The 23,215-nt window shown below is 39.3% G+C and overlaps 2 protein-coding genes and 1 non-coding gene across 5 annotated transcripts in view; all 3 read left to right on the forward strand.

The window, feature by feature from the left end:
- Positions 1–2,554: 2,554 nt before the first annotated feature.
- Positions 2,555–18,707, forward strand: LOC106934710 (mitochondrial Rho GTPase 1-A-like). Its single transcript, XM_015014784.1, has 19 exons — positions 2,555–2,710; positions 4,537–4,595; positions 4,743–4,824; positions 5,165–5,208; positions 5,288–5,341; positions 5,765–5,817; positions 6,100–6,208; positions 7,365–7,478; positions 7,759–7,857; positions 7,992–8,100; positions 8,192–8,312; positions 8,652–8,736; positions 8,863–9,008; positions 9,149–9,249; positions 14,662–14,792; positions 15,916–15,999; positions 16,120–16,242; positions 16,320–16,522; positions 18,486–18,707. The coding sequence occupies exons 1-19, from the start codon at positions 2,674–2,676 to the stop codon at positions 18,595–18,597; spliced, it is 1,866 nt and encodes a 621-aa protein (XP_014870270.1). The 5' UTR covers positions 2,555–2,673; the 3' UTR covers positions 18,598–18,707.
- On the forward strand, positions 12,702–12,773 carry trnad-guc (transfer RNA aspartic acid (anticodon GUC)). The gene has a single exon. It is a non-coding gene; the product is annotated as a tRNA-Asp (tRNA).
- A 1,723-nt stretch (positions 18,708–20,430) lies between the features above and the next one.
- The window catches only part of LOC106934709 (T-cell immunoglobulin and mucin domain-containing protein 4-like), an 11,795-nt gene continuing 9,010 nt past the window's right edge, over positions 20,431–23,215 (forward strand). The window contains exons 1-3 of one of the 3 annotated variants that reach the window (XM_015014782.1): positions 20,431–21,428; positions 21,774–22,115; positions 22,669–22,737. In XM_015014782.1, the coding sequence (XP_014870268.1) occupies positions 21,395–21,428; positions 21,774–22,115; positions 22,669–22,737 (445 nt within the window). In that variant the 5' untranslated portion in view covers positions 20,431–21,394. The remainder of the gene's footprint in view (positions 21,429–21,773; positions 22,116–22,668; positions 22,738–23,215) is intronic. The other 2 variants (XM_015014783.1, XM_015014780.1) reach the window with 2 other exon arrangements.

Consider the following 23,215-nt stretch of genomic DNA (forward strand, 5'->3'; position numbering starts at 1 on the left):
GATCCCACAGAAGACGTAGGCCTGCTGCACCGTCTGCAGGTCTGACTGGTCAACAACTCAGAATGCCTCTGACAGAAATGTGCAGAAGATGCTGTGCAGTGGATGATGCTCTGAAACGGTTCTAGCTTGATGCTCATTTCACTGTTGTACTTCTTCCTAGAAACTCAAGTGCAGGTGAAGTTTCCAGAAGTTGCTTCAACTTTCCAAGAATCCCACAGCAGGTTTCCCTGAGGTCCAGGATTAGGGCTCATGAATGCAGAGCAACAATCAAAACATTGTCTGCTCTCATCTGTGGACCTACTGATGTGTGGCTTTTGGTTGTCCTGCAGAAATGTATCAACCCTGCATACATGGACTCCAGGATCTGGCCAGTTTCTGATTGCAGCATCACTCAGGACAGGAGACAGAAGGTATTTTTGTGAATGTCAGCACATCTTTCTGGGTGTGGTCTGCTCTCCAAGCTAGTTAAAAATGCCCTGAAGGAGCAGACTGAGGGTACGCTACTCCTGGATGACGCAGTCAACCAGGTAATGAGCTTCAGCTGTTACACCAAACCAGCCATCAGCATGTCCACCAAAACGAGCAGGAGTGGTTGTTCTCAGTGACACAGTGATGGCCAAATGAATAAATCGCCTCCTCGGTGTTCAGCCAGTCTCCAGAGTCCTGCCTAATAACCTGATTTTTTGGACGCATCTAAAAGCTGTAGGAACACAACCTTGGAGGTCTGGATTTTAAGACCCTTGATCACAGAGTCCGGTCTCTCCATCCAGCGTATTTTTGACATGAGACAAGCGACGGTGCTCATACTTAAAGTGAAATGCATCATTCAGCTGACTGGACGTTTATTTTGGAGACATTCCTAATGACCTTCGCTGAAGGATAATAAGAAGATGGAGGTAGAGGTCGTGCTGAGCCATGAAGACATCCAGGTCGTTATAATCTCCACAGCAGGTTGAGGTTCAGCAGGTCTTTTGGAGGAATAGTCAAGGAGGTCAGCAATTTTCAAAAAGCCTCTGTTTTCGTTTTTGGGACCATCTGGATTAATCTGCCCAGCTCTCTCCTCTTTTTCATCTTTGCAGGTTACATATAAAACATTTCCCTCGTGGTTTTCAAGGATCCTGTGGAAAGTTTTGCCCTTGTACTTTCCAAACTGAGGCAAAGCCTCACCAGCAGTTCTTGTCTGTCAGAGACATCACCACATCTCCAGAAAACAACAGAGTGAGCGCTCTCTTTAACCCTATCTCCGCTGAGAGCAGGTGACCTATCCTGGAGATCTGGGTTGTTCTTCATGGTTTTTGCTTCATCTGAGTGATCTTGCCTCAGATATCCATTAGGCCCTCTTCAGAAGTTCACTTCTACTTTTCCAGGAAATATCAGTTTTCTCTTCATCCTGAGAGATGTAACAAAAAAAACTATTGATCCACCACATCATGTAAATAATTTAATAATACAATTCTTCTAAAAGTCTTAATCTAACTTTACATTTACAAAGATTGTACCAATAAATTGTCATAGAATTATAAAACAAACACTTGGTAGGGATATTGTGACCCTCACTAAACAGATTCTATTCATTTTAGAAGTACTTTTTATAGCAAACCTTATAAATTAATAAGCTTCTTTATTATTATTTTAACAAAACTAATAGTAATACAGACTTTTCTTTATGTATGGCTCAATAATTTTAAAAGATATTTAACGTCTTCGTTTATGATGGCATGTTACTACAAGCTAAGCTACAAATTGCTAACTTGTTAAAAATTGTTGGTATTTTGAGACAAGATGTTTAAATAAAACACAATTATTCTGTTTTAATTTCCTCATGGTACTGAAAAATGATATTTGTTTGAGGAAAAAGCTGTTTCTGTTCTGGATGTTTTATTAAAAGTTGTGAGGAAGCATCAGGTCTCGTTTGGTTTCTTCAGGTCCAAGAAGCTCCTATCTCGGCTCTCTTTCCTCTGTGAGGTTTAGCTGCTGTCACGCCTTCCTGTGAAGCAAAGCTAGTAGCATAGCTTCACTATTTAAGCTGTTACAGTAAGATTTGTATTTCAGGTACAACAGTAGCTGTTAAATATCAAAAAAAAAAAAAATTCTGACTTATCTTGCTGTCATTGAATATTAATGTGATCGCTTAGCTAATGCTAATTACTGCTAGCTCCATATCAAGCCATCACAAAATCACACTTGGATAGACTTATAAACTGTAGTAAAATTGAATCCTTAAACAAAAGTCATGACGTCACCAGCCGCCCCCATCTTGCTCCAAACAAAAAGTTTTGTTTTACCGCTAAGTCGCCGCTACCAACTGGAATGTAGTGTGGTTGGTTTGTTTTGGAGCAAGAAGGGAGGTGGGGGAGATGACATCATCGGCCAAAATTATAACTTAATATCTCAGAAACCAAAACTGCACAAACAAAAATTTTAACGGCACAAACGGAGCACTAACCACTCAGACTATTTGCTGGATTTTCTGACGTGGGTGGGGTGTCAGCTTCACACAGCTCAAACTGTAGTAAAATCGGAGGACCCGACGTTAGGAAACCGCTCCAACCGGTGGAGCGGTTAGGAAACCGCTGTAACCGCTCCAGCCGCAGAAGGAGGGAGGCGGAAGGCTCTCTGGAGAGTTAATGAAACATTAAGGAGTCATTTCTGCCGAGGGAAGCCAGTTGATTCATGATGAAGGACGTGAGGATACTCCTGGTTGGAGAACGTAAGTAGAGGGATATAGTCGGTAAATATGGCAGACTGATAAAATGAGCTAGAGCAGGGGTCACCAACACGGTGCCCGTGGGCCACCGGTCGCCCGAGGGGACCTTGTGAGTCGCCCGCGGAGCAAGTTCTAAAAAGAGCCATTGTCATCAGGGAGCACTAACAAAAAAAATTAAATGTTTTTACCTTGAAAGAATATTTGTTTATTTTTAGAATTGCTTTTTTAAGCGAATTATAAAAACGTTTAAAATAATTTGCTGTAACTCTTTTCTGGGGTTAGAGTTCAGAATTATGCGCAGACGCCTGTAGGATGTTATCAGAGGGCGGCAGCGCCTGCAGCTGTACGGCTGGACCCACTGCACGTCAAAGCCTAAATGTTACTGGTCAGTTTACTTTTGTTTATTTGGCGTCTTGGCGCTTTTTCTGCAAGCTAAAACTGAATGAGCGGAGTTTGATCTCACTCGTAGTTCCAACAGCGGTCCTTTGGATCCCGCTGAGCTTTTTACCGTGTGCGCGGTTCTGGTGGGTCACCGGATGGCTGACATCTGCCTACTAAGCCTCTCAGACTGCGGGTTTAATCTAGTCAAAACGTTCCCCAAAAGAGCAGACAATGTTGCATCACGTTCTCCTTTGGACGTCTTGACACCACCTGAACCTGGGAATCAACATTCTCCTCTTTCCGTGGATCACACGCTTTGCTTTCATGTCTTTATTATTTAGCATCGTTTGTAAAAAATAAATAAAAAAAAATAAAGTCCGCTGCTTTTGTGGTTTAGGTTTGTGCTGGTTTTGCGTTGGGGAGCTGGTTGTGCTCTTGCAGGTGCAGTGATAGTTTTGTGCTTCTCTCCGATCTGTATATTTTTTTCGATGGATGGGTGATCCGTCAGCTTTAGCTCACACAGGGTCGCAACTACATATTTATTCAGGTGGATGCGAAAACATAAAGCTTAAGCTTTTTGCAACTTTTCACTTTGTTGATTTTACTGGATTACAAACATACTCTTGTAGATGAATGTGGTTTTGTATATTTTCTCAGTTTTAGCATTGGTAATTGTTAAAACTGGAGGAGATTTTAAAAAAAAACCATTTTCTTCAAAAGTGACAACAAACCATAGATTAGAAAAAAATTTGGTCAGTGGGAAATATTTTTTTAATATTTTAATTTATGTATTTATTTGCGTGCACACTGTGTGTGTGTATGTATGTTATCCATGTGTTATAATTATAACTCAATTCAGGGCTGCACAATATTTGGGAGACAATCAATATGTTTTGCAAATGTTGCAATGTTGACATGACTGTGATAAATAACCAAATTCTTACCTGAACAGAGTTAAATGTTTCTGGACCTCTTCCATAGGAAGAGCCGGGATGATGAGTAATTTCTGTTTATGGAAAAATATAAAAATTAATTGCGTTCTTCTCAATATCATTCTATTGAAAATGTTGCTTTGTCAAAGAAAAAAGAGCATCCAAAAAGCTTCCTAAAGATTTATTTTATGTTTCAAAAAACAACAAATGTCACTAAATATTTTATTGTCACAAAGAGCCTGAATGCTTGGGATCTCGATGGTCTTTTTAACTTTGATGTTCCTCCAGAGATTTACATGTCAGACGGTAATGTTTTGGGACATTTGCTGAGTGCAGAGTTATGAAGCTTTTTATAGCAATCTTTTGAGAAGATGTGCAACTCTTTTCGATACTTAATGATGCAGACAATATTTCTCTTAATGTAGTAAAACTCCGTTTCCTATTGCTGTACCCATCATGCTAGAATAAATGTCAGAGTGCTCTTAATAGCTTCATTGTTTTGCTTTTGTCCTGCAGCCAAGGTGGGGAAGACGTCACTGGTCATGTCTCTGGTTCGTGAGGAGTTTCCTAATAAGGTACGAATCAACATAAACTCTGATGGTGTGTAATATGTCAGATTTTAACCTAGAAGGCTGTTTATTACACACATATTTGTGTTTTATACACAAATATGTGTGTAAAAATTATGCCAGCCTGGATTATAACGGTGATCTGTCTGTCAGGTTCCTCTCAGAGTTAAAGAGATCACCATCCCAGCTGACATGACCCCAGAGAGGGTACGCACACACATCGTGGACTACTCTGGTAACTCTACACACACACACACACACACACACACACGTTCTCTCAGAAAAACAGTAGAATCGACATAATTAACAAATCTGTCCGTATTAAACCCCTCTAGCCTTCCTGCGCTTGTTCATACTTTAAATTTATTCTAATACAAGTCTACCAGGCCAGAATTTGTTACTTATAATAAAGGCTCAAGTTTTAATCACTAAATTACCTATTTATGTGTCAACGTTATTTAGATTCTTGATAATCCAAGAGCTTCTCCAAATAAAGCATCAGACAGAAAAACATTAAAATTCAGGAGGTAGAGAAAACAATGTCACTGATTAATGTGTTTTTAAAATGATATTAGAAGCAGAGCAGACTAAAGAGCAGCTCTATCAAGAAATCTCCAAGGTACGTCTGATTTCATTCTCACGGTTGTTCTTAGTTTATCTCAGGCGTCTCAGGCTGATGTTTCTGTTTCTCTTTGCAGGCCAACGTGATCTGCATAGTTTATTCTGTTAACAACAAGAAGTCCATTGAAAAGGTGAAATAATTTCCCTCCACATTAAGCACAGTTAAACTACAGTGTGTTTAGAAACTGAATTTAATGCCCTAAATATCAGACCTGAACAAGGCATACTTCCTGCTCCGTCTGCAAAAACGAATTTTGATTCTGATTTTAATACTTTACAGATCTGGATATTTAAAAAAAAAAAAAAGAAAAAAAGATTTTTCTGTGTTATTTACATTCCCAGTTTGCAGCTTCTACACTTGAACCCTGATGAATGTAGAAATATATATATTTTTTAAATTAAGAGTCAGGTTTTGTACTGAGATCTCAATATTAGCTGAAAAGCTTTAAAAACTTTGGTAATTTGACTCTGGAAATGTAATAAAAAATAAGTTTTCTTGATCAAATCTGGTTCAGATCATTAGCAGAATCTAATTCAGTGTTTTCCTCCTGCAGGTGACAAGCCACTGGATTCCTCTTATAAACAACCACACAGATAAAGAGAGCAGGTGAATAAACGCTGCAGTAACAATCATTCTTTCATAGTTAATCCTTCACATACTTTTTCAGCTCATTTAATTACAGAAAGCATTTTTAAAATGTTTAATTTGTGTGATTTATTAGATATATCATGATTTAAAAAAAAAAAGAAACTCTTTATTGAAGTGATACCAGCAAAGACTTTTATCTTTATAGACACAGTTTAATAAATGAGAAAAATTGTTGGTGATGCTGATTGGTTTTATGTTGATCAGCTTCATTATTTCTGTATCAATATCTCTGTATTTCAGGGTACCACTGATTCTCGTGGGGAACAAGTTGGACCTGGTGGAGCACAGCAGCATGGAGACCATCCGGCCCATCATGAATCGGTACCAGGACATTAAGATCTGTATAGAGGTAAAAAAAAAAAAAAAAAAACTGATTCAGCCTCTTATTCTTCACACAAGATGATGAATATAATGTAAGTAGTCTACAGGATCAGGCTTAATTACAGTAGAGAGATGAACCTATGAAACGGTGAACAGAGATCAGACCCCGACGCCGTTTACATTCTGGCCGAGTCATTAATGAGTTTATGTTACCGAGTCCCTCACTCAGACGCCCTGACGTGGCTGAGTTAGAGGCTTGGCTGGGATCTGTCTGCACTGCTGCTTTTATTCAGATTTCTCCCATGCCACATGTTCCAGCGCAGTTTTTCCCTCTTCAGACAGATCAGTTACAAGATTAGAGGAGCTCAGCAAGGAGGACGTGAAAGTCGGCACATGCACTGTTGGCACAGATCTAGGCTCACACCTGCCGCACTAAATAGCGTGAAGCAGTGTTTTACTGCGGCCTCAGAGAAGACAGGGGTTACGATACGCAACATGGAGATCTGGTTCGGTTTGTCCGACTTATTAGCAGAGGATGGAGGCATGAGATGCTGGTGGTTTGATAACTCTGAGTAAAAGTTTACAGTATTTACACAAAAATCTCATATTGTTTCCACAGATATCATGGGGCTGCTCTGGGGCAGCGTGTGATCATCACAGAAAACTCCCCATGTCTCTGACTCGTCTCTGACTCGTCCAGCATCAAACACTTTCACCTGTGGAAATAATATGAGATTTTTGAAAATGTAGCTGGTTAAAACCTTTGTTTGATTTTAACAATTAATTAAAATCCTCCCCCTCCCCCCCCCCAAAAAAAGATGAGGTTCCGTTTGCTACAATTTCGTGAAGATTCGCAAAAACAGCTTTAGTTGTAAACATTGCTAGATGTTAAAAACTGCAAACAAAAGGTGAAAACCTAAATTTGAAAGAGATTTGTGTTGCTATAATAAAACCAACTCTAAAGTCAACAGGAGGTATTGACTTTGGAGAAAGAAGTCCCTTTGTGTGCAGAGTAAGTAAATACGTATGAGGAAATGTATCCTTATGAGAATAATACATTAGTATTTTGCATATGTATTTGTCTCCATCATTGAATCTCTACTAAGCCTTTTTTCTGTGCAGATTTCTAGTTTGACATTTCAGGATATTTTTTTGATCTTCTTTTAACTTTTTTTTCCCCACAGTGTTCTGCCAAGAACCTGGAGAACATCTCTGAGGTTTTCTCCTGCGCCCAGAAGGCTGCTGTCCACCCGATGGGAGAGAAAGCTTTCCTCCTCTTCTGCCCAGAGGAGAAGAAGGTGAGGTTTGTTAGAAGCAGAACACATTTTGAATCATCTAGGGATTAGGAAGTCATCGTATCATCGAGTTTATTTTTGAAATGCTGCTTCTAGGATTTTGATGCTGAAGGTCTGACCAGCTGATGCCAGTTTTAGATTATTCTGATTTATTTTTAATAGAGTCAAGCTCAATCCTGCATATAAAAATGAGGAGAGAGAACTAAAGAGTACTTTTCCTCTCTGATGTCGCCTTCAACAGATTTTAACCCTCATAAATTTCGATCCCTCCTGTGTGTTGCAGCTGAAACCTTCCTGCATTAAGGCTTTAGCTCGGATATTTAAGATCTCCGACCTGAACAACGATGGGGTCCTGAACGACGACGAACTCAACCTCTTCCATGTAATTCTTTAATTATGCATTTGATTGTCAGATCTGTTGCTACAGAAATTAATATAACCTTATTTAAAGAGGTATATTTAAGTAAGAACAAATCTGGGGAAAATATCTCAATGTGTTGTTGCTTCTGTTTACAGATAATCTGTTTCAATACGCCTCTGGCACCTCAAGTCTTAGAAGATGTGAAGGACACGGTGATGAGGGACTTGAACAACGGATTGAGATATGACGGACTCACCCTCAGAGGTCAGACTTGTGTCTCTTTTGTTTCCTTTACCTCTCTGTCAGGTTTTGACCGGATCCCGGATCCCATCCTCTCATTGGCTGGTCGTTGCAGGCTTCCTCTTCCTGCACACTCTGTCCATCCTGCAAGGTCTACACGAAACCGTGTGGACGGTGCTGAGGAGGTTCGGATACAACGACAGCCTGGAGCTCAAGTCGGAATATCTGTTCCCTCTGTAAGCATTTACTGAAGACACAGTTCTGTTTAACACTAGAAATTATAAAACATCCAGATAGAGGAGTCTTACTGAAAACACTATTTCACTTCTCTGTATTTAAGAGTGCAGTAAAAAAAAAAAACACCTCAATGATTCAGTCTGACTCTTGAAATGTTTTATTACCTCATGGCCATGAAAACCTGCCAGCAGCCATATGGTCCTGTGTGGTTGCTGTTGTTGCCTTATGTAACCCAAACTGACCCAGAGTCCGTCTCCGTTTAGAGTCTAAACTTTAGACGCTGCTGTTGGAAACTCGTCAGGTCAGCTGCTGAACTAATGTTTGCTCCTCTATTTCAGGATAAAAGTCCCTCCAGGCTGCACCACTGAGCTAAACCACAACGCTTACCTCTTTCTGGAGAGCGTCTTTGACAAACACGACAAAGTGAGTGGTCATGCACAACAGAGCATTTTAGCTAGTTTGTGCCTGTTTAGTTCAAAATACTCTCCTAATTTTAATGCAGCAGTTTTCTGCCAAAGCCAAAAGTTTTACCTGTTTGTTTTATTGCAGGACAGAGACTGTGCGCTTTCCCCAGAGGAAGTGAAGGACCTGTTCAGTGTGTTTCCCTACATGCCCTGGGGTCCAGATGTCAACAACACGGTGTGCACCAACTATAAGGGATGGATCACATACCAGGGATACCTCTCCCAGTGGACGTGAGTGGCTTTCTATTAATACATGCATTCAGGCGCCTCTATCCCACCAATTTTGATTAACCCAAATACCTTCAACACAAGGTCAGACACCAGAGTTTCAGAGCATCCAAGTCCTGATTCCTCCTTGTTGTTGCTGGCAGGTTAACAACATATCTGGACGTCCAGAGGAGTTTGGAGTATTTAGGTTACCTCGGCTACTCCATCATCTATGAACAGGACTCCCAAGCTGCTGCTGTTACTGGTAATGGATCAGATTGTGTTTAATGTTANGTCTTCGTTTATGATGGCATGTTACTACAAGCTAAGCTACAAATTGCTAACTTGTTAAAAATTGTTGGTATTTTGAGACAAGATGTTTAAATAAAACACAATTATTCTGTTTTAATTTCCTCATGGTACTGAAAAATGACATTTGTTTGAGAAAAAGCTGTTTCTGTTCTGGATGTTTATTAAAAGTTGTGAGGGAGCATCAGGTCTCGTTTGGTTTCTTCAGGTCCAAGAAGCTCCTATCTCCGTCCCTCGGCTCTCTTTCCTCTGTGAGGTTTAGCTGCTGCCAAGCCTTCCTGTGTGAAGCACAGCTAGTAGCATAGCTTAACTATTTAAGCTGTTCCAGTATAATTTATTTATTTATTATTTATTTATTAACACCTAAGATATGTAGAATTCAGTAAAACTAAATTTGCAGTAAGATTTGTATTTCAGGTACAACAGTAGCTGTTAAATATCAAAGAAATTCTGACTTATCTTACTGTGTCACTGAATATTAATTTGATCATTTAGCTAATGCTAATTACTGCTAGCTCCTTATCGATCCATCACAAAATCACACTTGGATAGACTTATAAACTGTAGTAAAATTGGATCCTTAAAAATCCCCAGAGCTAAGAATTTTAAGAAATGGGGAAGAAAAAACACCAGACAACCTGTAAATATTGTCCCCTGCCAGGCTTAGCAGTATGCGAAGTGAACCGGGAATTCCTCCTATGAGGCCTGCATGGACTCATAATATTAAAATGCCCAATAATTTATGTCCAGGAGACATTTTTTAAACAGTAAGCTTTTTAAACATCTTAAACATCTGAGCTGCTTCTATTAGGTTGATCATATAAAAAGTACTTTTTTAATATGACAAAACTCTCATTGTTTTTTCAATTTTATTATATAACTATAGTGCAGTGTACGTTGATAAATTTAATTTAGAGAATGTGTATCATTGTGACTGCATTTAATAACTTAAATGGTAGTTTGTTATTAGTTTAATACCAAGAAGTTGTTTTAGTTGAGTAATTAACCGTTTTCATTTTTTTATTTTATTTTATTTTTTTCATTTTGTGGCGTACAAAAAGCAATGTCCTGGAATTTTTTGTCAACGTCCTGAACATTTTGAATTTGTTTCAGTCTGAAGAACCGGTTTCAACGCCATCTCTGGTCATCAGATGGAAATAGTCACCCAGAATAACAACAAATTGAAGCGGGTTTTAAATATCTGAAAATTAGTTTTCAATCCCCGGTGCGGACCGCCGCCATCTTCAGGAGATTGGAGCGGCCATGTTAAAGAAGGGTTTGGAAAAATGTTGGCGTTCATATTGAGAAAGTAAGCTTACTTTATATTTTTCTTGTTTTAGGTTTAATCGCATCAATTAAACCTTGTTCTTTTAAGTGGCTGTGTAGTTTCACGGTGTTTTTTCAGCCCTTAAAACATCGCTAACTGAGTGACGCAGTTACATTTCTTCTCCGCGCCGCTTGGTTAGCTAGGAAACAGGTTTTTGTGACTACACTTTGTTTTAGGGGAAAAATTATTTACTATAGAAATAATCAAATAATTTTTGCATATTTTAATACGTCACGATGAGCAAAAAAAGCTTTGTTTTAGATGAGAAACAGTCGGACCTAAAAGTAAAACCAATGCCGTTTAAAACACTTTCAATATTGTTTTCGCATTTTGTGTGCACTAACGATTTAGTAGTGAACCTCTGTGTTAGCGTGTTGGATAATATTAAAAAACATTGCAAACAACTTAGTCAGCCCCGGCTCCAGACGAGGGCATCGGTTTATTTTTACTTTTTTGGAGGGGCTGAGGGGGGATGAATCTACGTAGCAATAATAATATTACTCAAAGTAAAAGAAAAAGGTACAGTGCAGTAAAACTACTCTTATAAGTACCCTTTTCCAAAGAAGTTACTTAAGTGAATGTAAAGGCACTACCTACTTTTGAACATAGACAACAACATCAGTAGTCTACAGGCTACTTGTTAACAAGCTTAAGATCAGTGATGTGCGGTCAGGGGAGGAATCATGGAAAAATAATATATAATAATAAAATCATTTATAAAGATATTTTCACCCTGTGGTTTGTACTATAAAGTACCTATTTTTCATTTAATTTAACCAAATCTGATTATTTTTTTCTTCAAAATCGCTGAATTTTCGCATTTTCCCACTCAAATGGTTGGAAGCGAAGCCGGTGAGGCAGCAGTGAGCAGAGCCTCACCTGGGATTGCGCAACCTCTCACTCGCTGCACCGGTTGCCATTCCATGAGAGCATGCTCCTCCTGTCTGTACGTCGCCAATAAAATGGTTAAAAACATTTAATGTATGAACTGATTTCCCTAATTCAGCTTATGTATTTAATGTACTGTGTTTTTATTGTCACCAACTGTGTGTGTGTAACGTGTTTCGTGTGCTGAGGAGCGATCAGAAACGGCAGATAACAGATTCGAGGTGAGGCAGGCAGTTCTCGTGCCTCATCGCTGGGGGCGCTCATGAACCCAGACAGTGTGACTGCACAACTGCAGAGTAAGAGACGGTAACAGCGAGTTGGCAATACAGTAGCTGCTCTGATACAGAGAGCGAGAAAGACGTGGTTTGAGTTGTACTTTAACGGTTTCTCCCTTTGCTGTTAAGCACAGCACGAAATTAGTAATATCTACATGTCTAAGTTTGATTGAGATAACGGAATTATTTTGCGGCAGCGGCGCAACTAAGCATCACATGTTAAAGAATAGTCTTTTTGCCCTCCAGCATTGTACGCATGCGCGAAATTTCCTTAAGTAAACAATAGCATGCAGGGGTCTAGATTTGCAAATCCGATTATAATTAAGTCGGTGCCTCACCAGCTATGAACCTCACCGCATGTCACTGCTTAAGATGCTGTATTGGTATTAGCTAGTCATCTTTTAGCTAACATTACCTGCATCCAACAGCTTTACTCAACTCAGTCGGTTAGTTTGGGGGAAAACTGTGCAAAGTTCTTAGCGTTTTGCTGGTTTGCTGCCATGATTAAAATACACACCTGAGTAGCTCAGCACAGCAGCAGCATGTCTCTTTCTGTCGCACAGGTGTAAACCCAGCGCGAGCGTCTTAGCGCTCATGTTGCGTTTAAAGGCGACTCGGAGAACCAGTCCATGACGTGTTAACCACGGATTAAACAGTTTTAACTGCTGAAAAAAATGACAGAAGGCACAGATATTGGAAGTGCGGAAGCCCCTACTGTATCAAATCGATATAGGTATAACAGAGAGTTGGCCACTTTAAGATAAAAACGAGAAACAGCTTCCAGACCGGAGGTGGGGGGTCACAGCTGACTGTGGGCGGGCAATGCCCAATGGCGGTGGACCGGAACTAAATTGCTTCAATCTTCTATGTCGTCAGAGTGCATAAAATCGGTACTGAAACAATGTGTTTTTGCGGCATTCCTCGTTAGTATAGTGGTGAGTATCCCCGCCTGTCACGCGGGAGACCGGGGTTCGATTCCCCGACGGGGAGGCACAACTTTTTATTTTTAATGCGAACAGTTTGGAGGCATAGCGCCGAGTTTAAAGGTAAAAAAACATATAGAGCTGTTATTGCACAGTATCTACTGAGGGAAGTATATCTCCCCATTTACTCTTGGAAATAGTCTGTCATTTCTCTATTAAAAGCAATTAATTAAATGGAGATCAAACAACGAATACAGTGAATTTATTTAGTGCGGTGAGGTAGATTTGATCATTAACAGGAACTCATGAGGATTAGATTGTCCTGTCAACAGGAATTAGTTTATTATTGTATCAAGGGCAGCTATGATGTTGTATGTTGGTCCTTTTACTTTGTATGAATGGCGCCCCCCAGTGGACACTAGGGCAAATAGACGGTGTTTATAATATAAACTCTTATTGATTATATGTATTAATTTGGTGAGACAGCCAAGACCTGGAGATGTTATCAAAGTGAACGTGAGCCTTATAATCTATTTTTAAATATTCATTTATATTTCACCAACTTGTTGTCAGCCTGGTTTGTCTAATAATGCTGTGGTCATGTTGTAACCACAGCAGAAACTGAGACCTCTGTGGTCTCTGTCTGTATTCATAGCAGGTGTTTTCTGCAGAGCTGGTTTCTGCTCTCACTTCTGAGGAGAAAAATTATGTAAAACTCACAGTTTGAGGCTGAGATGCAGAATCAGAACAGAGAGTACTGACCGAGTCCAAAAGTCCAGACCTGGTGGCTCTCTGGCATCGTCATGAAGCAGTAGGTCTAAGCTGTGATGTGCTGTTAATTTAATCTGACTCAATGAGTGAAGCTGTTATTTTTTACCATTTATAAAATGAAGGTGCTATATTGATGCACATCCTGTTGATTCAGTAAATGTGGAACTAAACTTATTGTGACATATCAGCAACAGCTTGATTCTCATGAACAAAAAGAACAACTGAAGCCACTAAACTTAGAAAATATTGCATGAATAATTTAGAGCTTATATTAGAATTATTAGCTGCAGGCACATATTGAGACAGATTAAAGCTGTTTATGTCGTTTAGCTGTTTATTAAAAGATGAGAGGAAGCAGCAGGTCTGGTTTGGTGTCTCCAGTTCCTGGAAGCTCTCCGTCCCTCAGCCCTCTCTACTTCCCCTCAGACCACTCTGAGGTTTAGTTCTTGTCACGCCCTGTGTGAAGTAGTGAGCAGCTGTGGTGACAGCAGAGCCTCAGCAGCTGGGAGTCAAAACTTGCTGCTTGTTCATCATGAAGGTCGTGCTGCTGATCGCGCTGCTCACAGGTAATCATCCTGTTCTGATCTGGTTTGTGTTGCTGCAGCTCTGTGTGTTTCTACATGCAGGATTTTCAGGGTTTTTGTTCTTTGAAATGAAGAACGTCCATCTGGTCTCTGAAGGTTCTGGTTCTTGTTAGAAACTTTCTCAGGTCAAATCAGCCGCAGAGACGAAGCTCTGCTGATCTCTGACATGTTGTAGCTTCAGTCTTTAGTTTCAGACTTTATGAGTCTTTGAGGTCAATGATGACCATTAAATCACATTAAACCACTAAATTACAATAAACTGGTTTCTGTCTNGGCAGGTTAACAACATATCTGGACGTCCAGAGGAGTTTGGAGTATTTAGGTTACCTCGGCTACTCCATCATCTATGAACAGGACTCCCAAGCTGCTGCTGTTACTGGTAATGGATCAGATTGTGTTTAATGTTAAATGTTTTTTTAGGTAAGCTGCAGTTGAACAACAAGTAAACAGGGATTTTAACAAAACAATGGATGTTATCAATTTAATCTAAATGGTTTTGTTTCTGTAAAAGTGTCTAAAAGTTGTTAAACATATGCAACGGAATAATTATTATATTTATTTATTTGTTGTTTTTATTTTGTGTATCAATTTCTTCCTCAGTGACGCGTAAAAAGCACATCGATCTGCAGACAAAGCGAACGCAGCGAAGCGTCTTCCGGTGCAACGTGTTGGGGGCGCGCGGCAGCGGGAAAAGTGGCTTCCTGCAAGCTTTCCTCGGCAGAAACCTGCAGGTCAGTCAGAGCAGCTACAAAGACGCTTTAGAAAATGCATCTCATATTATTTATTTCAGATGTATCACATTACTTACTGATAATAAATATGTATATTTGTAGAATGTTGCAAATTACAATAAATGTAAATGATTGAGAAAAGAAAACTGAGTGAGGAAATGTTTGGTTTATAGAAGAAACTAATAACTTTCTTAGTAGATTTTGTTTTTATATACAAGTTGTCTATGATTTGCTACATAATTTGATTTTCACGTCAAATTTAATTTCATTCATTAGTATTTTGACTTACGAACTGCAATACACTCATTCAAAAACCAAAACAATGTGTTTTCACTACATTATTTAAAAACGATTGAGAAATTTTGAAGATTGTACATTTAGTCTAATACTTGCAGATTTATAACAANGCTCNTTTATTTTAAAACAGNCGTCAAATAAGCCGTTAAACAGCCCTGTACCTCACTCTGAAAAAAATAAAGCCAATTTCAGAATTTTGTTGCGTTTTGTTCCATGATTTGTGGAACCTTTAGATAATAAAACCCAAATATTAATCAAGCAGTTGAAAGTGAATACTTTGTGCTCAAATGTTCAGAATTGTCTAAAGACTCCAGACTGGAAAAGTATATTATTTGAAATAAAAAAAAAAGCAGCCGGAGCCCCAAAAACAATTAAAGGGAATAGTAGTTGTTTGCTCATGAAATGGATCAGCCAGTGTTAAAATGCTGGTCAGCATCTACAACGTGAAATTTAAAGATCCAGAATTATTTTCTGCTTTGATATTTTATGGAAAACTTTCACTTGTTATGAAATCTAAATGTAACACTTGTTGAAAGCTGTGTGGAAATAATTTATTGCACTCTACTTGTAACACATCACCCAACATGCTTATTGTTATTCCATTCTTCAAAATGGCAAAGACAAGAGAACATGCCATTCAAGTGAGACAAAGATTTGTTGGTTTTTACAAAATGGCTGAAAGAAAAAGAAAAAAAAAACTTCCACCCAACCTGGCTGTCCGTATTTCTGTCTACTTCTGTCAATAAATAGTTCAAAATTAACTTATTTTAGCTCAAAGCAAAAATGTTCCTTAATTGGATATTATTGACTTCATTGTCCACCACAGAGACGGATCCGGAGCAGAGAAGACCACAAGTCCAACTATGTCATCAGTACGACCTATGTTGACGAACAGGAGAAGTACCTGCTGGTAAGAACCTTTTATTCTGAGCAGAAACTCTCTGGTTTACTGCTAAATAATCGCCTTGTATTACGGCTTCAGTTCGGGGCTGACGGCTAATCCCTCCGTCTCTTGTCCGCTCTCGTCCAGCTCCACGAGGTGACGCCAGATTTCGACATCCTGTCCGAGCCCGACCTGACCTGCGACGTGGTCTGCCTGGTGTACGACGGCAATGACCCTCGTTCTTTCGAGTACTGTGCTAAAGTCTACGAGGTGCGGCTCCAGACGGTTAGGTTGATAACTTTCTGTATCAGTATTAGAGCAAAACATGTGATTATTTCTTCCTGTAGGAATACTTCATAGACAGCAGGACGCCCTGCCTCGTGGTCGCTGCCAAGTCCGACCTGGCCGAGGTTGAGCAGCAGTACAGCCAGTCGCCCCTCGACTTCTGCCGCAAGCACAAGCTCCACCCGCCGCAGCCGTTCACCTGCAACACGACCGAGGCTCCCAGTATGGACCTCTACACCAGACTCACCCACATGGCCATGTACCCGTGAGTATCAAGACACCACCAAACCTTTTCTCCTCATCTAACCTGTCTTGCTTTTTTCTGGAAGATTATCTGACCATAAGAGGTTAAACACCGTTGATTTTATTACGTAACTTCTACATGATGTGATTCAGCTGAAGATGTTCAAGTTTGGTCTCAGTCTCTGAAATCAAGTTTCCACTTTTCCACGTTTCCACCGTATCTCCCAGGAAAGTCTCTCTAACTCTTTGTCTCTAATGAACCAGAGCTGAATGGTTTCGTTCAGTCATTTAAGTCTCTCTAATCCTGATCGGTATCTTACAAACTCAAAGCTCTTTGATCAGATTAGAATTCAGATTGGATTATGAAGCACTTAAAGGGATGTGCTTGTTTAATCTCATTGTAGCAGTTCTTAGAGCCCCGTTCCTTAAATACTGAAATCACACAGTAGCGAGTAGCAATTTATCAGTTTAAATAAAAGTCATGGCAGACGGGCTTCTGGGTAAACTGAGGCTTGGTGATGTTGGGGGTAAAATCTGCTTTAAACTTTAGATTATCAGGAAAACCAGCTTGTGTTTGTTCTGTTGATCCTCTGCAGGTTGACTGTCCTCATGCTTCACTTCTCAATAAGCAGGATTTAGTCGAGCATCTTAAGTTTTTGGTTTACAGCCAGCAGGTTTTTGTAGAGAATTGTTTTCACATTATTTGAATTTTTGCCAAATATATGAATTTGATGTGATCAAAGTGATAAATGTCTGACTGGACATGGGCTCGCCTCGACACACTAAGCAACATGGTCAGGATAAAGCTGCTGTGAGGAGGAGGATTTATCTTCATCTTTTCTTTCAGTGGTAACGAAGGATAAATGTGTGTAAAAAAAAAACCTCATTCTCACTTCCACAAATTTGTTTTAATTTAGTTGTAATCTTTTGGCTAAAATTTTACTTAACACATTTAACTTGCCTGTTTTAAGTCTTGAATCTTACATCAAAATTATTATATCACAACTGTTAAAGGCTTGTAGTCTGGTTTCTCTTTTTATTCTTACAAGAACAACATAGTGTTTCATTTGGTTTTCTTTTTCTTACACTTTTAACTGGCTTTTTGCTTTTTTTGCTTTCTGTTTAGTTCGCATCTCCTTATTGCCTTTATTTGATTAGCAAATGTTAAACAGCGCTGGAGGAAACAGGAGATTATAAGATGTGATTTTGTAGTAATAGAGTTGAGAAATGCTCAAGTTTCAAGGATTTTTCTTTTTCAAATAATGTTCTTCGAAAGCCTCTCCAAACCTGCTTATTTAGTAATGTAACACACTTTACTAGTCATTAGTTATTGTTTATAGTTATACCTGTGAGATGTAGTTATAGTGCATTAATTAATTTTTTTTATTCTGGTTTTGATAGATAAAGATATTGAGAGCATGCCATCTGAATTAGATTAATTAGATTTTTACTGCTTTCTCTTTCACCAACCTGATCTTCGCCAGTTTTCTCTGGTAACTAACTTTACATAAGCAAAGCTTGTAGCTCCCTGTGTGTTTAAAACAAGGTTTGGTAGCTGTCCAGACCAGAGATTAAGGAAGGGCAAATTGTAAAAAAAAAAAAAACTGTATATTGTTTTTTATTTTATTGTCTCATTTCCCCTCTCTGATTCCTCCAGGACTGCCGTAGAAATTGGATAATAAAGTTTTGTTGTTAGATTTGCTGCTTTTCTGACACCCACCTGTTTCTCTCCCTGCTTCTTCTCGTTGTTTGACCCTGGATCTTTAAACCAAATGTCAGAACAAAGCCCGGGTTCCTGTTTCAGGCTCATTTTTATCCTCCGTGGTTCAGATTCAGGAAGTTCTCCTCTGTGGAAACCCTTCAGCTTTGCTTTGTCATTTGGCAACTCAGAGACAGTCCATCACCGCAGTGCTGGTCCTGCTTCACGCTGCTTCCTGTTTGGGTGTTGACCCGCCCTCACCTCCTCTGCCTCTGTCCTCTCTCAGGCACATGGCCCAGGCGGACCTGAACAACTCCACCTTCTGGCTCAGGGCCGGCTTCTGTGCCGGCGTGTTCGCAGCGTTGGGCTTCGCCGTGTACAGAGTGCTAAAACACTAGTGATGGCGCAGCTCGAGACGGCAGCTACTTTCCACTTGGGACCTTTTTGTTCCTTTCTACTAAAAGGAACAAAGAGACTAAAATAAAAAAAGACTGCCTGAACAAACCAATCCCACCTCTCCCCTTTTCTGTCCAAGCAGCACGAGTGAGAAATAAACTTTTATACGATTGTGGTTTTTCTGTATGTAATTTGCAAAGAGACACTATTTCTAAATAAATTACTCGTCTGCACTAATATGTTCTGAAAAAAAGACGTTTTTGAGAAGATCTCCCTCTCCCACCGCACTTTATCGAGAAGCACTGAGTACATCAGTGTACTGAAGTACTGATGGACTCAGTCATCTACAACTGAGATGACCGAGTCCTTTTCCCTGACTGTGGATGAGAGCTGAGACAGACGGGACAATGCAGACTTCAGGATTAATGCAGACTTCAGGATTAATGCAGACTTCAGGATTAATGCAGACTTCAGGATTAATGCAGACTTCAGGATCACAGAGGAGCTGGCAGGCATGCAGTCAATGAAAGAGACAACAGGGAGTGAGCTCTTAACAGGGAAATGCATGTCTGTGTTGCCAGGTTGTATTTTTCTTTTGTTATAATTACACAAAATGTAATACACGTTGTTCCTTACCTGACTGAAACACGTTTCAAAGCTGCCATGGTTTTAACCGTGTTACTTTAAGATTATAAACCCCTCCTTTCTATATCTTCTTCTGTGGTATTGTCTTTAAATCGTTTGCGCCCCTTAGATCCTTTTGTCATGTCGTCCTGAGGGAGAGGAGTGTGCTGTTTATTTTTCATCTAAATACATAAAGTTTATTTATAGATCTATTAAGTTAATTTTTATCATCACTGGTGCAACATATGAATATGAATAAATAAATGAATCCATTATGTAATGTAAATATTTAAGTGATTGTAAAATAGCAGGAATTAACCTTAGTTTTGTTATGTAGTTTTGTTTTGTGGAGGCCTTGGAGCGGGCAGCACATAACATGTTTTGTTTCTATTTGTTGTTCTCGTCAGAAATAAATCGAGAAACCATTTTAAAGAAATCCCGTGTCACGGCCCTGATCATTCAATAAAACCAGAAAGGATCCGGTTACATCTGGAAAGCTTGGAGCTGAAATGGGACAAACTGGTTGGCGTGACAACGGATCTGTTGGTCAGCTGTTCAACATAACAAACCATTTCAGTTGTGAAGAGATTAACAAATTTAAAATTTAAATGTGATGACTGTTTTAATTTTTCGCTTCAATCTAAACCACAATTTGTTCACTTTTATAAATATTTACAGAATATTCTGATTTCTTATTACCAAAAGAAACTGTTTTAAATATTTCATTATAAAACATATAATGAGTCAAGATTAAATTTGACTCATTGCTGGTTCGGCCCTCCAACACATTTCAGATTTTTTATGCAGCCGATGAAAAAATTAATTGCCCTCCACATCCTGTTGTAGAAGATTATTTTGATAGCAAAGCATATAAATTCATTGGCTACTTTATTTTAACTAGACTAATAGTAATAAAATTCACATTTTGTTTAGCTGTTGTATAAATTGTTGAACTATTTAACACCTTACTTCGTTTATGATGGCATGTTATTATAAGCTAATAAGCTACTGATTACTAACTTGTCCCAAAATTGAGGTGTTTAAAAACAATTATTCTGTATAAATGTTCACATTCTACAACATTTGAGCTTGTGACAGCACAATAGAATAAAATATTCTGTGAAATAAATGGTTAACCATGGAGAGTAAAACATGAATAAATAAAATACACATAAAATGTGTATGTATTATAGTATGTATTATAGATGCTAGAATGTCTTTTATGCATATTTTGTCTTCAAAATGTCCATGGAGTAAATTACCTGGGTTACAGCTTTACTGAACTTATAAAAAACAACACAGTGGTTTGGCAGCAGGTGAAGCGGCGTGGAGAGACGGGGCGGAACGGACCGGAGCTCCAGAGTTGGTCTGGATTCAGAGATTTGGTGAAGCTTGAACTGGAGGGATCAAGAAGACTCCTCCACCATCACATCAACAGCTGGCCAAATGGATCGGTCCTGATTCCTGGAGATAGTTTGGCAGAGGCGCTCCAGGCCTGGAGAAGGAAAACCATTGGATTAGAAACCCGGTGAGATGGTTCCTTATTTATTTATTTATTTAGTGGTTTAAGAGACGCAGACTGGTGAATCCTTTGGGTCCCAATGTTTTGTTATTTCTGTGGATCTGATCATTTCTAGCGCATAACTGTGGACTTTTTATTGGATAATTTTTTTAATTCTCTTTGTGAAATAGATGAAATTGATTTAGAGTATCGGAGGGATGCTTCAGTTTTGGTTTAGGTTATTTAATATGAAGGACTGCAAGAATGACTGATTGCTTTTTAAATTTTGGTTAGAACAGGTGATTTTTGTGTATTAAATATAGCGTGCCCCTCCCACCTGCTGATGTGTTTGATTGTTTTACCTTTTCATTCAAATAGATTTTTTTTCTGGTATTAATTAGGACAGGCTGTTTAATCTTGTGCAATCTTCCGTTTAGGCGGGGATTTATTACAAGCTGTTTATGTCGTTTAGCTGTTTATTAAAAGATGAGAGGAAGCAGCAGGTCTGGTTTGGTGTCTCCAGTTCCTGGAAGCTCTCCGTCCCTCAGCCCTCTCTACTTCCCCTCAGACCACTCTGAGGTTTAGTTCTTGTCACGCCCTGTGTGAAGCAGTGAGCAGCTGTGGTGACAGCAGAGCCTCAGCAGCTGGGAGTCAAAACTTGCTGTTTGTTCATCATGAAGGTCGTGCTGCTGATCGCGCTGCTCACAGGTAATCATCCTGTTCTGATCTGGTTTGTGTTGCTGCAGCTCTGTGTGTTTCTACATGCAGGATTTTCAGGGTTTTTGTTCTTTGAAATGAAGAACGTCCATCTGGTCTCTGAAGGTTCTGGTTCTTGTTAGAAACTTTCTCAGGTCAAATCAGCCGCAGAGACGAAGCTCTGCTGATCTCTGACATGTTGTAGCTTCAGTCTTTAGTTTCAGACTTTATGAGTCTTTGAGGTCAATGATGACCATTAAATCACATTAAACCACTAAATTACAATAAACTGGTTTCTGTCTGTGAAGTGAGCCAGAGATGGAGACATTTCACTGATTGTTAATCTTCTGTTTTCAGTGTCAGGATGTGACGGCAGGAGAGTTGTTGGTCAGACGGGTCAGAATGTGACTCTGCCCTGTAATTATGATATAAAGACTAAAGGAGCAGTGCATGTTTGCTGGGGTCGAGGAGAGATACCGAAAAGCAAGTGCAACAATCAGCTCCTCTCTACAGACGGACATAAAGTTGAGACCAGAGCTTCCAGCAGGTATCAGCTACTGGGACGACTGGATGAAGGAGACGTTTCTCTGACCATCCTCATCCTCACAGAGGAAGATGCTGGACGATACGGATGCAGGGCAGAGATACCTGGATGGTTCAGTGATGAAAAGCATCATGTTGACTTGACAGTTGAAAGAGGTGAGAATTCACAGATTTTCATTTAAATGATTATTTTCTGAAGCCAATTATCAAAAACTGGACAAAACCATCAAATTACAATTCAAACGTTTAAAGGATTTTGATAAAAATCTTCTAATTAATGAACTGCTTTATTTCCTAAAATGTTGTCAGCTTTGATGGATAGAATTGGTTCCGGACTGAAGCAGACGGTGAGCTGTCAGAGGAAACAGTTCAGTTTATTATCAACAAACATCTAATTTCAGAGACTAGCAGCTAAAATTCTCCCTGTTAAAATTATTACTGGCTGTAATTTATGACACAAACACTTTTCTTGTTTTTCACTAACCCCATTAATATTTTAATATAAAAATAACTCAAATCTAAACATTAATTAAAGTGTTGGGCTTAGACACTCTGTTAGTCTGAAGTGAAGCTTTTTCACTCATTTAGGTAACTAAATCACTAAAATTTAGTTTCTAACTTTGGTATTTTTCAGATGTTCAGTAGAACATAATCTGGAAAGAAGTTTGTTTTGATTGAACCTGATCCCTGATGTTGTGTTTGTGTCCAGCTCCGACCGCCTGGGCCCCATCAGAACCTCAGACATCCTCAGAGAGACCAGCTGCTGCTCAGACTGCAGGTAGAAACTCAGCTGGTCCATCAGATCTGCAGCAAGAAGCTTGAGTCTGCAGGGTCCAGATGACTCAGTCTGATTAAAGTGTGAAACTTCCTGTTAGAAAAACAGGAAGTTGATTCTGAGAAAGAAACATCAGAACCTGTCATGGTTGTTCTGTCTGCAGAACTCTCTCCCTCGTCTCTGTCATCAAGCTTCTGATGCTGCTTGACTTTAAGAAAACTTCTTTGTTTATTTGAACATTAATACTTTGTCATTCAGTTCAGACATGACAGCAAAATTATGACTGATTAAACCTAATGATTTACCAAATAATGATTTAACAAATCTCTTTCTTTTTCTCCATCTGAACCCATTTTATCATTACATAGATACTTTGTGGACCTTGAGGAGGTTTTATAACAGGATTTCTGTGCATCCTGTGGTAGAGCTGACTCAGCAGCTCTACCACTGCTGAGTCACCTATTGTTCTAAAATACATGTA

The sequence above is a fragment of the Poecilia latipinna genome, unplaced genomic scaffold (assembly GCF_001443285.1).
Source record: "Poecilia latipinna isolate Pla-1442-1.1 unplaced genomic scaffold, P_latipinna-1.0 Scaffold1847, whole genome shotgun sequence".
In the NCBI taxonomy this organism is placed as follows: domain Eukaryota; kingdom Metazoa; phylum Chordata; class Actinopteri; order Cyprinodontiformes; family Poeciliidae; genus Poecilia; species Poecilia latipinna.